The sequence below is a fragment of the Falco peregrinus genome, chromosome 2 (assembly GCF_023634155.1).
Source record: "Falco peregrinus isolate bFalPer1 chromosome 2, bFalPer1.pri, whole genome shotgun sequence".
Taxonomy (NCBI): domain Eukaryota; kingdom Metazoa; phylum Chordata; class Aves; order Falconiformes; family Falconidae; genus Falco; species Falco peregrinus.
In genome coordinates, this window is record NC_073722.1 from 67495341 (window position 1) to 67509479 (window position 14139).

At 43.3% G+C, this 14139-nt stretch overlaps 1 protein-coding gene across 3 annotated transcripts in view; it reads left to right on the forward strand.

Annotated features, from left to right (window-relative positions):
* The window catches only part of ELOVL6 (ELOVL fatty acid elongase 6), an 81431-nt gene extending 67629 nt beyond the window's left edge, over positions 1–13802 (forward strand). For all 3 annotated transcript variants that reach the window (XM_055797012.1, XM_055797011.1, XM_027787716.2), the window contains 2 exons: positions 5361–5512; positions 7546–13802. In XM_055797012.1, coding sequence (XP_055652987.1) covers positions 5361–5512; positions 7546–7970 — 577 coding nt within the window. In that variant the 3' untranslated portion in view covers positions 7971–13802. The remainder of the gene's footprint in view (positions 1–5360; positions 5513–7545) is intronic.
* The last annotated feature ends 337 nt before the right edge of the window (positions 13803–14139 follow it).

Below are 14139 nucleotides of genomic sequence, written 5' to 3' on the forward strand. Positions count from 1 at the left end.
GCTGAACAGGCCGTGGGCCTGGGTAAGGGGGGCTCTGCTTGAAGTCCCTAGCAACCAACACTTAATTCTGTGCAGCGCAACAGGTCTCATTGTGGGCTCCCTGCTGCTCTCTGCTGTGTCTGTGTACGCAGGGTGGCATGCTTTTGAAAGTCAAGATACTCCACTTTTGACATGTAGCTTGTAGCTAACATATTTTGCGTTCACCTTAGCCATATTCAAGACTTTTATCCCCTTTAAAGCCGTCTTTACTTAGTTCTGCAGGTACATTTACATGGTGTGTTTGGTTAGTTGAAGGGTCTTTTTTAAGACGCAAACCAGAGCAGAGAATTTCTGCACTGTGATTATCACTGCACTAAAATCCTTTAGGAAATGTTGCTGTATTCTGTGCTGACCTTTTAATTTTATTTTTATGCTGAAGTCACATTCCCTGCTCAACTCTGCAGTGTTGATCCTGGACCAGGATGTCCAGAGGTGTCAGGGGCCAGCTGCAGTTGTGGGTCTGCACAGAAGGCAGCCCTAGCAAAAACGAGCAGCATCTTCCTCATTGCAAGGAGGAGCTGAGCCTGCTACAACGGCAGCTGGAGTTGAAGTCTTGGAACTACCTACTCCCTGAGAGCAGGCTTTTGAGAAACAAGTACTTCACTCCCTTCTGGTAAGCAGGATAGAGGTAACAGAAAGTAGTAACAGACTGCTTGCTATGGCTACTAATGCCTGCTTTGTCTTCCCATCAGGTAGCTCCCCAGCTCTCATTTCACCCCTTCTTCATGCTGTGCCTCACCCATGCGTGGGATGTGTTTGCAGCCCTCTGAATTGGGTTTGCATGGCAAGGTTTTGGTAGCGGGGGGCTGCATGAGTGGCTTGTGTGAGAAGCTGCTAGAAGTTTCCCCTGTGTCTGACAGAGCCAATGCCAGCCGGCTCCAAGACGGACCCACCACTGGCCAAGGCCAAGCCCGTCACAGCAGTGGTAGTGCCTCTGGGACAGCGTATTTAAGAAGAGGGGGAAAAAAGCCCTGTGCAATTGCAGCTGAAGAGAGGAGTGAGAATATGTGAGAGCAGCAACCATGCAGACACCCTGGTCAGTGAGGAAGGAGGGGAGCAGGAGATGCTCCAGGCACCAGAGCAGATTCCCCTGCAGCCCCTGGTGAAGACCATGGTGAGGCAGGCTGTCCCCTGCAGCCCATGGAGGTTAACGGTGGAGCAGACACCCACCTGCAGCCCACGGAGGACCCCACGCCAGAGCAGGTGGATGCCTGAAGGAGGCTGTGACCCCATGGGAAGCCCGCACTGGAGCTGGCTCCTGGCAGGCCCCGTGGCCCCGTGGAGAGAGGAGCCCAGGCTGGAGCAGGTTTGCTGGCCGGGCCTGTGACCCCGTGGGGGACCCACGCTGGAGCAGTCTGCTGCTGAAGGGCTGCACCCCGTGGAAGGGAGCCATGCTGGAGCAGTTGGTGAAGAACTGCAGCCCATGGGAAGGACTCACGTTGGAGCAGTTCGTGGAGGGCTGTCTCTGGGGGAGGGAACCCACAGTGGAGCAGGGGAAGAGTGTGAGGAGTCCTGCCGCTGAGGCAGAAGGATTGGCAGAGACAGCATGGATGGACTGGCTGCAGCCCCCATTCCCCATGCCGCTGGTGGGGAGGACAGAGAAAATCAGGAGTGAAGTTAAGCTCAGGAAGAAGGGAGGGGTGGGGAAAGGTGTTTTAAGATTTAGCTTTTACTTCTCATTATGCTACACTCATTTGATTGGTAATAACCTGATTTCCTGAGGTTGAGTCTGGTTTGCTGATGACAGTAATTGGTGACTGATGTCTCCCTGTCCTTACGTCAACCCACGAGCCTTTCGATGTATTTTTCTCTCCCCTGCCCAGCTGAGGAGGGGAGTGACAGAGCAGCTTTGGTGGGCACCTGGTGTCCAGCCAGGGTCAACCCACCACAGCCTTGTTTGAAAACAAGTTTATGAAGAAAAAGTATGTTTTTATTTTACTCGTAGTTATGTTTTGATGGTATTATGGACAGTAAAATATCAGTTGGGCATTTGTTAATCTACCAGAGAAGTCACTGCCTGAGGGGAAGAGAATGTAGGACATTTTGAGTCTGAATAGATGAGAAAGCTGCATTAGCCAGTGCAGTTTGTTTCTGATCAGTCTCTCTGGTTGCAAAAGGCTGTAATTGTACAGTAATTCACTGGTACCTTGTTTCTGAAATCCGTACAGATGATTCCCACCAGACAGACTGCTTTGGTAAGCAGTTCATTTCAATACCTCACAAAAGCTAAAGCAGAGAGCAGGGCGAGGACAAAATGAAGCAGAAGTGATTTACTGAGCAAGCAATGTCATAACTCTGCTGCACATCATGTCTTTGCAAGATAGAAATTTGTTAGTTGATCTTACCTTGCAGAATAAACAAGATTAAGTGTCACAGGCACAAAAAGCAGTCCTGGCTCTCTGGGTCCAAGGCACATTTGCAGATGCATGTTAGATCTTTTTCTGTCTCCAGTGGTGTGTGCTTGTTGGCAAGGTAGTGTTTTGGCATGCAGCACATCTCATAAACAGGTACATGCTCACTGCGTCTATTTAGGTAATTAGAATCAGTTACTTCCAGTTTGCCATCCTCCTTATTTATAAAGCCTTCCCCTGTGAATTATGCAAATATGTAACTTGATTTTTTACGGATCGAAAATCCAGATTAGTCTGACTCACACCATGAAAGAGCAGTAGCTGGAGTCGCTTCTAGGGCCATGGAACCAGAGGAAACCAATATCCTGTGAGATTATAGAAAAGTGTGTGTGTGCGCACACACACAGAGCAAAGTGAAACTCTGTAATCCCCACAGGGCAAATACTCTTTGGCTCTGTTATCAGTCCAGATTAAATCCCTGGGTGTCCCTACTCAATCACTTACAGTTAAGTCAATGTTTGCCTGTTGCTTGAACAAGCACTCTTCTCATCTGAGTTCGTGTTCATGGCACAGAATTTTCTTCCGTTTTAAAACTTGAATAATAAATGACATTTTAGAAAAGCAATACAGCTTCTGTACAAGGAAAGGCATATGTCTCGCAGCTGTTTGTTTTCATAATTTTAAATTTCCTTTTTTGCCCCCCATTTTAATGTCAGTACTGAGTTACTTGCTAATGGGAGAACCGGCGTATCATTAGATGTTCTGTGTGATCTTCCTCCACCCAGTTTTGCCACCACCTAAAACACAGGAGCAAGCAGCAGCCTGCCCTGACTAGCTTGAGGAGTTCACTGCCTCGGGAAGTGATCAGATCACATCTCTGTCAGGATCTCCTGTCTTCTTGGGAATGAGCAATGCAACTGCTGAGAAAAAAAAGGGCATGTGTTAAATGCCAGAGAAAAGGCACAGAACGAGTTGCATCTCATTTCAAAACTTCTGCAGGCTTTGGCACTCTCTGCCGAGTTAAAAGGATCCCTGAATGACGTGAGAAAAGCATGCTGAGGGAGCATTTCTGGGAGAGAACAGCCCTACATGGAGAAGATGCACTGCAGGCTGCATAGATGCTAAGGATACTGCACTGTCTCTTGTGCATGCAGGGGTGGATGGACATGAAAGACTGCAATGGCTGTCTTGCATAAGCCTGGGAATACGCACATTGCTTTGTGCAGTGCTAACAAGAAAACAGACTCAGCCAAACTCCTTCAGAACACCTGTACCACAGCAGGATGGTTGTTTATTTGCATGTAGCACAAGAGAACTCACATGGAAATAGAGCCCATGAACAAATACCACCATATAAATAGCAGATAGTAATGGTGTGGGAGCTAGGATGTAACACTTCTCCCGGGGCATGACCTGGCTGTAGAGCTCCATCTGTGATGCCACTGATAGAGCCTGTAGAGCACCAGGCAGCATGGTGCTCCTTTTGGTTGCAGAGTGCATGAAGTGGACAGGGGAGAGCAAAGTACGTTGCTCCTTAGCAGCAGACAGGTTTGACTGGGTATATCAGTGCTGCAGATTTTAAAAATCTAAATACTTTGTGCAAAATCTATAAAAACTTAATAATTTTTATCCTCTGCAAGCTTTACTTGAACCCTCTATTCTGACCGAGCACCATAAAAACTGCCATAGACCTCAACATTTGAGGCTGCCTTGATGATTTTAAAGCACATATTTTAAAGAATACTGACTTCACAAGACAAGGACAGGTAACAGAGAATCTGTAACTTCAGATGAACTGTTCCTTATTTCACACACACTGCATAAATGGCAGCTTGCATTGCCCACATGTGTCTGCACATTGATTTTAGGTGGCTTGGTTTGCTTGCTGTCATGTGATGGTCACGAAATGCACCAAGGCAGAGCAGGAACCAGAGGATTCATGAGTAGGACAAGGTCACAAAAAAGTTGGAGGGGAGATAGGATGGAGCTTGGTAGAGATGCAGGGACATATGATGTAGGCATAAAGTGAGATACACTCAATCCCAGAGGAGATTGAGGCTTCCTTTGCTCTGTTTTTCTGGAAGCTGCTTGTTTCACCCAGTATTTGTCACAGCTTTTGAGAGGCCAACAAGCTACAATGGTAGACAACGGGCAAATACCTTCTTGCCATAAAAGTGAGGCAATTCCTTCTGCAGAGCTCCTCGCTGCTGAGGCAGAAGTCTTTGTTCCTTACATCAGCTGCATGTCTTTTGTTATCTGAACCTATCCCCTCTGTAATTGCACTAATTAATACCATTGCAAATCTCTTGATGTTTCTCATTTATGGAACACTGTTACCTTGTATCTCTCTTGAGGTTGAGGGTAAATCTGCTGTTCATGACTTGAGTGAACAAGATTCCTCTGTTAGCAGTGACCTGTTAAGAGATGAAGTCAGCATGTGCACCAAAACACCAGCCCTGACTGAAAGCCCCCGTCAAAATCTGTGTGCCCTACCTGGGTTTGAGTATGCTCGGAGCTCCTGTAGGTGTAACAAACGAAGGGAGAGAGGAGAGAAAACTCTGAGGAAATCAGGAGGAGGAACTGGTCCTGATTATGTTGATGACAGCTCTTTATCAGCTCATTTCTTGTAGTTTCCCAGCCATCAGCAATCAAAACTCTGCATGTTGTTTTCAGCTGAAGCAGATGTCTCCTGGTGCCTCTGAAAACTTAAGGGTTATTCCTGTAATAATGAAATAAAAAACGTTGATGTTACCATTCCAGACTAACCAGGGACTGCAGCTGTAGTACAGTTTACAAATCTGAGTTCAGAATAACTTCCTAGAAGCCAGCAGAGTTGCTCCAGCTTTGAGGATGTCTCAAACTTATTATTTCAGCAAATTTATGGCCTTTTTCTCATAATGATTTGAAGCAATGGCATGTAGTTTTCAAGTGTCCACTCAACTTTCTTCATTTTCTCTTTTTATTCTGAAGTATATTTGGTGCTGTCCGAACTGGTGCTTACATGCTGTACATTTTGATGACCAAAGGCCTGAAGCAGTCAGTGTGTGACCAGAGTTTTTACATTGGACCTGTGAGCAAATTCTGGGCATATGCATTTGTGCTAAGCAAAGCACCTGAACTAGGTGAGTACCCTCTCTCTCTTTCCTTCACTGTGAGTATTTTCAGTAGAAATGTCTGTGCAGGAAGCACAAGAAGGGTCTCAGTGCTGTCGAAATCTTGGTTTAGTTTTAGAAAAACTGAGTAAACAAAACCAACCTCAAACTCTGCATGTGTTAGTCTCTAGAGGTTAAGTCCAGCTTGGCTGAAGTTAGAGCAACGTGCAGTTGAATAAGACCATTCCCAGCCCAGGAATAAACTGCAGTGATTGTACACAGCAGGGCAGTCAAGAGATAAGAGCAATCTGGTCCATACCTCTTCCTTTGCTACTTGTAGGCAAATACGAGTAGTGTAATTGGCAGTCACTCACTCCACGGGTACAGAAGTGTACGTGTACCACGTACCATGTACCAGAAGTGTAGCACGGGTGTGCTACAGCAGCTGTGTCAGCAAGAGGCTTTGAGTCAGGTTCTGCCTCTATTCTGCAGCATTTGTCCTTAAATACATGTGTAGGCGTACAATTATGAACAGTAATGTGCTTCCTCCCTAAACATTGAAAGCTGTGGCTGTCTGCTTCCTCCAAATAGAAACCAATTTCCCATAATATCCCTAGATTTTCCAGTCCTGATTCTTATACAGTCCTGTGTCTCCAGCAATTTTTTTGGTAGGGATACTTAGGAGATACATGCCAAAGCCAACTTAATAGCCATGTGTCCTCATCCCGTGACATATTAGTGTGAGAAAGGATTGTTTTAATGGAAAGGAGGAGGCAGTGATTTAGCAGCCCTCCAGTTTTCATTTTGGAGGATGTCCTTACTAAATCTCAAAGGGCTGCAGCACTCCCTGTGATCAGGTGTAAAGCAAAAATAAGTCTTTACCTTTCAACAGAGAATTTGATGCAGCAAATTATAGGACAGCAATTCATCAGCATAAAAACTGGAAAGAGACAGACACCAGTTGCCTTGCTGGGTCAGAATCCCTTGGCTTCTTGCTGGTTAAATGATTGCAGAACCGCAGAAATGTAGTTGTTAAAACTGGAAGACATCAGCTAGAACTGCACAGCAACAATAAATTGAACATATGATTACTTATAAAAATGTGAGTTAACATCTTGCATCTGATGAAGTAAACAGTAGCATTATGGCTTATTACTAACCTTCTGCAGACAGTGCAGTTTTGGTTCCACCCATCATTAATATTAATGATTTGGATTTCTTGGTGTATATATATAGGTAGAATTAAGCCCCCAGATTCAAATCTCAGGGAACTTTTTGGAAACACTGTGTCTATAACAATAGAAAACAAGTAGCATACATATATGCATGTGTCTGCTTGAGGTGCTTGGTGCAATCATGAGAAGCAGAAAGAAGAAAAAAGCAGGAAAGAGAAACAAAATTTACTTTTCTACAATAGCAACGTGAATTTGCAGAAACAGATGTGCACTTCAACGTAAACCAAATTTCTTTCTGGAATTCTTTTTTCCTGGCAGTTACATACCTTTCGGTATTGTAGGTTGCACATACAGTAGCTTTTTGCGTAGTAGCTCAGAAGGCTCTACTGAGTTTAACTAGGTTCAGTTTGCAGGTAGGCATTTGAATCAGAGGACGCTGTGCTGCTTCCTCTTCAGATTTTCTGCTCTGCCGAGCTGCACTTCTCTTCTAGTCACAGTTTATAATGGACAGTGTCGCAGTCAGAGATGATGCACATACATCCACCTATCTCACCAAACGGTCACGGATTATGTTTGCAGCAAATGGCTACCAGGTAAACCTATGGAGTTTTCAAATGGGTTATCCACACAGGAAAATGTGGACACACTGGGTTTCCAGAGATCGCATAGAGATCAGGAGCCAGGCTGGCTCTCGGATCAGACAGGCTCTTGTATTTAGAGCTGAGGTGTTTTTTTACATGCTCTAAAATAGTATATATTCCTGCAACAGCAAAGGGAAGAGAGCACTGAGGTAATTATGGAATTGTTCAATATGTTTCTCATTTCCTCCCCTCCTTTTTTTTTTCTTTTTTTTTTTTGTTTTTGTTTTGTTTGTTTTTTATGTTACAGGTGATACAATATTCATTATTCTTAGGAAACAGAAGCTCATCTTCTTACACTGGTACCATCACATTACTGTGTTACTTTATTCTTGGTATTCCTACAAGGACATGGTGGCTGGCGGTGGCTGGTTCATGACCATGAACTATGGAGTACACGCCGTTATGTACTCTTACTATGCCTTGAGGGCCGCTGGCTTCAGAGTCTCACGCAAGTTTGCCATGTTCATCACCTTGTCGCAGATCACTCAGATGTTGATCGGTTGCGTGATCAATTACCTGGTCTTCTCCTGGATGCAGCAGGGCCAGTGCCATTCCCACGTGCAGAACATCATCTGGTCCTCTCTCATGTACCTCAGCTACTTTGTGCTCTTCTGCCATTTTTTCTTTGAGGCCTATATCGGCAAAACCAGAAAAGAAAGGAAGGTTGACTAGTGGTAGGAACAAGAAGCCATAGCTCAGGGTCATCAAGAAAAACAAAAGTATAAGAAAAGAAAATGGCACAAGGAAACACATTCATGTATGGTGCAGCTAAAACTTGGCAGCTTAGGGAAAGTTAGGTTGGTTTAACCCAGTAAGTTTATGATCCTATCATGGTGAGGACTCACTGAATTCTACTCTATCTCAAAGGACTGCTGATGAAAGAGAACTTCCTTCTTGTACCTGTCTGCTCTAGAAAAGAAAGGAGAAAAGAAAGAAGAGAAAAAAAGAAAAGAAAAAAAAAAGAAAAAAGAGAAGAGAAGAAAAAAGAAGAGAAGAAAAAAGAAGAGAAGAGGGGGGAAGAGTACAATAAATAAGCAGTGTGTTTCCCCAGGGTGGAAGAGAGACTTTAAAAAAAATAAAGTTTCTAAATCCTTTCTAATAATTTTTCAGCATTAAACTTGAACAAAACAAAGTAGAGAGGTGACAAAAAAAATATCTGTCTATGATAACAGTAAGATTGCAAAATTAAAATCTTTTCCATAGAATGTTGATACCTTTAGCCAAAATGAAACCCAGAAGGATGTTTCCTGCATGGGAAGTGGCTGAACTCCACACTGTGGTCATGAATGGAAAAGAGAAGAGATTGATTTCTCCGCTATGTACTCTGCCAGGGAAACAGATCTGGGATGCAAAGTCAGCTCCCTCAGAAGGCGGAAAGGAGCAGTACTTTTACAAGAGTTTAATGTGAAAAGATGTACTGTTGCAATACATATCTCAGAGTGCATTTTCCAAGTGCATTTTTCAGTTAAAGGCAAGGAATTTCTGCAGCAGGATAAGTCATAGAGGGTTAAATCAATCAATATTTGCTAAATTACCAGGGGCTAATAGCAGAATGATGTTCAGGAAGGAGAGGGAGACAACTGCCCTCGTGATTTTTAGGAATTATCTGTTAATCTCAATTTAACCCACAGCAACACCGAATTAAACAGGGGAAATCGGAAGAAATCCTAGTTAGCAAGAAGAGAGTGATACATCTGCCCACTGTTTTCAGAACAGAGCCCTGTGGTACAATACGGATTCTATATTTTTGTGGATGCAAGGCTACCTGCCTGGCAGGAAGAGATGGCAGGACTGCACGACATTAGGTAACACTGTGCTTCTGCATCTGCCTCCTGGGCAGTGCAGAGATGTTCAAAGTGCCCTCCTCTGGTTATGTGGAGCTACTACTACAAAACATACTTGGAATAGGTTTTTCTCGGTTTGTATAGAAAAAAACGAGTCTAAACGGAGTAACTTTGCTGCAGCAGCTTAACTCTAAAGTCCAGAGAGAATTATCCTTCATTAAATATGTATCTCTCTCTCTGCAGAATCTGTACTGTAACATCAGACTGACCACTTCAGGAGACACTTCCTTCTCTGAAGTCAGCTACAGATATAAGGAGAAACGTATTTCACTCTGAACCTTAGAGAGTTAGTTGAGAACAGCCATATTCTTTCAAAGACAAGTACATTGCATTATCTGTGATACTCCAGTCCTTACAAAACCAAATAAAAATGTGTAAAAGTTCCTAGTATTTCAAAGACGCAAGTATGTAAACTTGATGTTAAATGTGTTAATGTAGTATTCTAAATTGTATCAGTTAGGTAGTTTAACTAAACAATTAGAAGAACTAGATCAACAAGATAGGGACTGCTGTTCTGCATAGGATATACACACACCTATAACTACACCCATATACACATTCTGTGAATTGTCAACAAGAAAAAAAAGAAGCCCAGTGGCAGAGAATCACGTTTCCTGGCTAATGCAAAAGATTGTCATTATCTTTCTTGCTTTAATTTGAGATTGTACAGTACAAAGGGTATTTTTTTTTAATTACGATTTTTAGCTTTAATTGTGCTGTCATTCATGAAACAGAGCTGCTTTAGTATCCTGTTAAAAGATGACAAGGGCTTTCGGTGTCTCATTATATACAAAAGAAGAACAAATAAAGTTACATTCCATGTTACGTGAATGGTCTTACAAGTCAAAAAGCCTTTGCAGGCTGAAATCATGATTACAACAAGCAGAAAATGAGTTTACATTTGTGTTATTTAAGTTATTGATGTGCTGACGTTATTTTATGGTACACAACAAATAGCAAAATGTGATATGCAGTAATGAAGCTATGATACTCATTAATAGGACTACTGTATACGTGGAAATATTAGACAAAACCAATTAAATGTGTAAACCATTTTGTTATACAGCTTGGGAGTAGATAATTATAATGCTGAATAAGCCTTCTTCCTCATGCTTAATTTTGCCCTGGCTAAGAAGCAGGTTAAGACAACTGGTTAAGAGCAAAAAAGGCAAAATTAAAGTCGATGAGAAGCATTGGTAGAAGCCCACCACTGTGCCATTTAGACCCTCAGTCCTGTGTGTCTTAGGTCTCTCAAATAAAGCAGGAGTCCAGTGTCCAGAGCTGAAGCTGGAGCAGAAATTTTGGGCCCTGTGAAGTTAGTGGAGGCTTTGCTCTGCTTTGGACAGAGCCAGTGTGTCCGGCTGCCTTTGATCCGAGCAGAGGGAAAGGAGCCGCGCACACCTCCTGTTCATTTGAGGCTTATGGCCAGTGGCTTTTAAGTAATTTATAAATGATATTGATAAACTTTATCAATAAGAAGTGACACCACTGCAAGGCAAGGACTCGCAGCCCAAGTTAAACAGAGGCAGAAAACAGGATGGGTTGCAACCAACCTACCACGTTTCGTACATTGTTTTTCCTTAATTGCGTAAGACGGAAGAAAAACCCCTACACTTGTGCATGCTGGATGCCAATGCTGGCAGTGCCGACACTGACTTCAGCAGAGCAAGAATTTCACCTGCTCTTACCCCCATCCTCTCAAAGCCCTCGTGGGTACCTCTGCACCGTTCCCAGTGCCTGCTCCCTGATGTGCCCACTGCCCCACCAGCTGGGGCTGGGCGAGCGAGGGCCACCTTTCTTACTGCCTGGGAAGTGGCTCCAGTGCAGAAACCAGCCCAAGCAAGCTCCTCCTCAGAACGCAGTGCAGGCGTACCTCGGACATGCAGGGGCAACTCGGCGCTGAATTCAGTGAGGGTCCTGGCAGGTGACTAGGCTGCAGGCAAGCATATACATAGGGAAGAGGCAGCAAGATCAGGCACATAAGAGACAGTGTAAATTGGGGTACATTTACCATCACACTGGAAATTGGCTGTTGCACTGCCATGTGCGTGCTTCAGGAGATGATGTCACACATGCATTTACACAGGTTCTATGGCCCTACTATACCATTGGGCTTTTCCTCTAAGGTTTTCCACTGGAGTCAAATGTGGTAACTGGCATTAGAGAAATTGGGGATAAGATGAAAACAACTTGCACTGTATTTCTTACTTCTGTTTCTTCCTAAAACATGCACACGTGCTATTTAGACATCACATTTAACCCACTGACATGTACTTAAACACTGAGCCAGTCAACCCCAATACAATGATACCTCAACAGTACTCCAGCTGTTCAAACATACAAGCCACAACATAGAAACACAGCTAATTGGGTCCTATTTATTTCCCTTGGTTTGAGCCTTGGGGTGACACTTCAGTATTTTCTGTCCACTACCAGAACCCTTTTTTCCTGTTTTAAATAAAGCTGTAATTCTGTTGCATTCACACACACCGTGGGGAACTCAAATTTTATTGAAATTACCAAGCGTTATGGGACCTGTGACAACCATCACAGATGCTGGAGATGCTGTTACAGGATTCATTATTAAAGTCAGGGAAGTTACACTGGTGATAAGGTCAGGCTGCCAGGGTAGAAGTAGAAGTCTGTGTTTTATGTTTTGACACATGAATCCAATGTACTGAAATAAAACCAGAAGGGTTGGTACGGATTTGAGCTTAGGCAGTTGTGAGCATAATTTGGCTCTTCCTGAGTGAACACTTTGAATATTTTTGACTAGTTAGTGGAAAAACAAAAAACGTGGGTAATTCTGCAGACTCTTTAAATTGTGCCTGTGATGAGAAGAAAACCCCTGATGCTTACAGACCTTCTGTAACTCAATCACAAATGATTTATGTCTGCACTCACTGATAACACCAAAAGAGACCTCTCACCAGAATCTCACAGTAAACAAATACCATTTTTTACTTAGAAGATAAGAGCCAAAGCATGCAAAAGGCATCACTAAAGAGCCAAGCTGGGTAGCTGGAATAAAGTTGTGAGCACAAGTTGCAGGAGAGACGAGAGGGGAGAAGGCCTATTCCATATCCCAGGAGAAAGTATTTCCGGGCTGGATGCTCACTCCTTCCCAAGATTTGAAAGGCAAAGCTGGAGGAGGGTGGGTTGCATAGTGCCAGGCACACAGGATAGGGTGGCTGGTGAAATGAGGCTTGTGTGAAGGGGTCACTCCTGCAGAATTTAATTATGCAGTGGCTCCCTGAGTGCAAGCATGGGTCTTGTGGGTTTGTTTGGAGGACCATCCGTGGTCTTAACAACTTGTGAACTTCAAGACCTAGATGTATTTCATTTTTCATTCCTGAAAGCAAAAACCTGGGACAATGTTTTAGTTGAGAGCAATGGTACCTCAGGGATCAATATTCAGGTGAGTTTCAGGCAACAAAGACTGTAAGATACCAATTATTGTTACTGTGAAACAGCAGCCTTTGTAAGCAGTGCCAGATATAACATACCAGCGCGGTAATCTCTGTAGTAGTTGTAGTCTATCCTGTACTTAAGAACCAGTAACAGAAATGTAACATGTTTATATACAAATCATAAATACAGACATACAGTAACAGAAGTGGCTTTGATCACAGAAGAAATCAAAGCAAATTGCAGACCATACAACAGTTCAGGACTTAGTCCAATGCCTACTGAAAGTGAGATTGTTGGTGAGATGTCCAGTGACTTCAGCAAGTTTTGCTTCAGCCCGCTGCAGCCCAGTTGCAGAAGGCAGCGCAAGACCTAAATCCCCTGCTTGTTTATTTAGTGGTGACATGAACTACTCGGGGCATCACTCAGACCCTGGCATGGGTTGTCAGTCATGTTTTCCAGCCCAGTGTCAGTGAGCCCTCTAAAAGGGAAGACTTGCAGCTCAGAATTGGTGGTGGGTTTCTACTGTTTTATTTCAATACATTTTCCATTCCATTTATTTTATTAAAAGCGAGCTAAAGGGCAAGCCCCTGATCCTGCTGTTGTAAATGCCCTGTTGCAGTCAGAGCAGCTACACATGGGCACAGAGACCATTTGCTTATGGGGGTAAAGGCAGGATCTGTGCCTTGCTATAGACTTAATTTCCAGCAGAGCAAACACCACAGGGTAGGATTTGTTTTCTTAAATTTAACCAATGTACCAACACAAATAAGGTCAGATCTGCGCAAGAACTCGACAGCTAAGGGGAACCAGGGCCCTCCCCAGTACATCATAAAGCTCAGTACAATGCTGCATGAAGTGGGGTTAAAGTGTATTTCCCAGTGGGTGTAAAATAATACTCCCCTGAAACAGTGACTTTCCTGAGAAGTCTCACTTCTGTCCAGTCCTGGACAGCTTCAAACAGGCCTGTCTGCTGAAAAACCGCAGCTCTGATTGACTTATCTGCTTTCTCAAAAGAGCCACTACATGCTTTAGGCTTTTTGGAGCCTTAAAGCTCAAGCTAGATTTATATTCAGAAAAAAAACCAACGTTAAATATGTGTACAATAACTAGGAGAGAATAGTATGATAAATATCTTTATTTTACCATTTTCAAATGGCTATTTCACTACATAAAAGGAAGTTTTTATTTTTATTTTTTTGGGGTATATTGATATTCCAAATAAAATTTTAACTTTTGGTTCAAAATAAAATCTGTCTCTGTGTTTTATTAATCTGTAACATCCATTTTGTTGTCTGTACTGCCACAGAGTCCAGCTATTGAAAAAGAGAAGCGGTTCTCCAGCTGTGAGACTACGGCATGGCTACTCTGCATTTCACTTCCCAGCAAATCTCTATTAAGTTCATGGTTTTGTGTACCACATAGAAGCATTACATTTTTTTTTCCTTTGTGTGTATGTGTGCACATGCATCTGTATGATGTGAATGCATATCATACAATCAGTGCTTGAATGTCCTGTTTCTACATGCTTGCACTTTGGAAATCCTAATCTCTGCGTCTCTGGTAAGAAACGAAATCCCTGTACATCG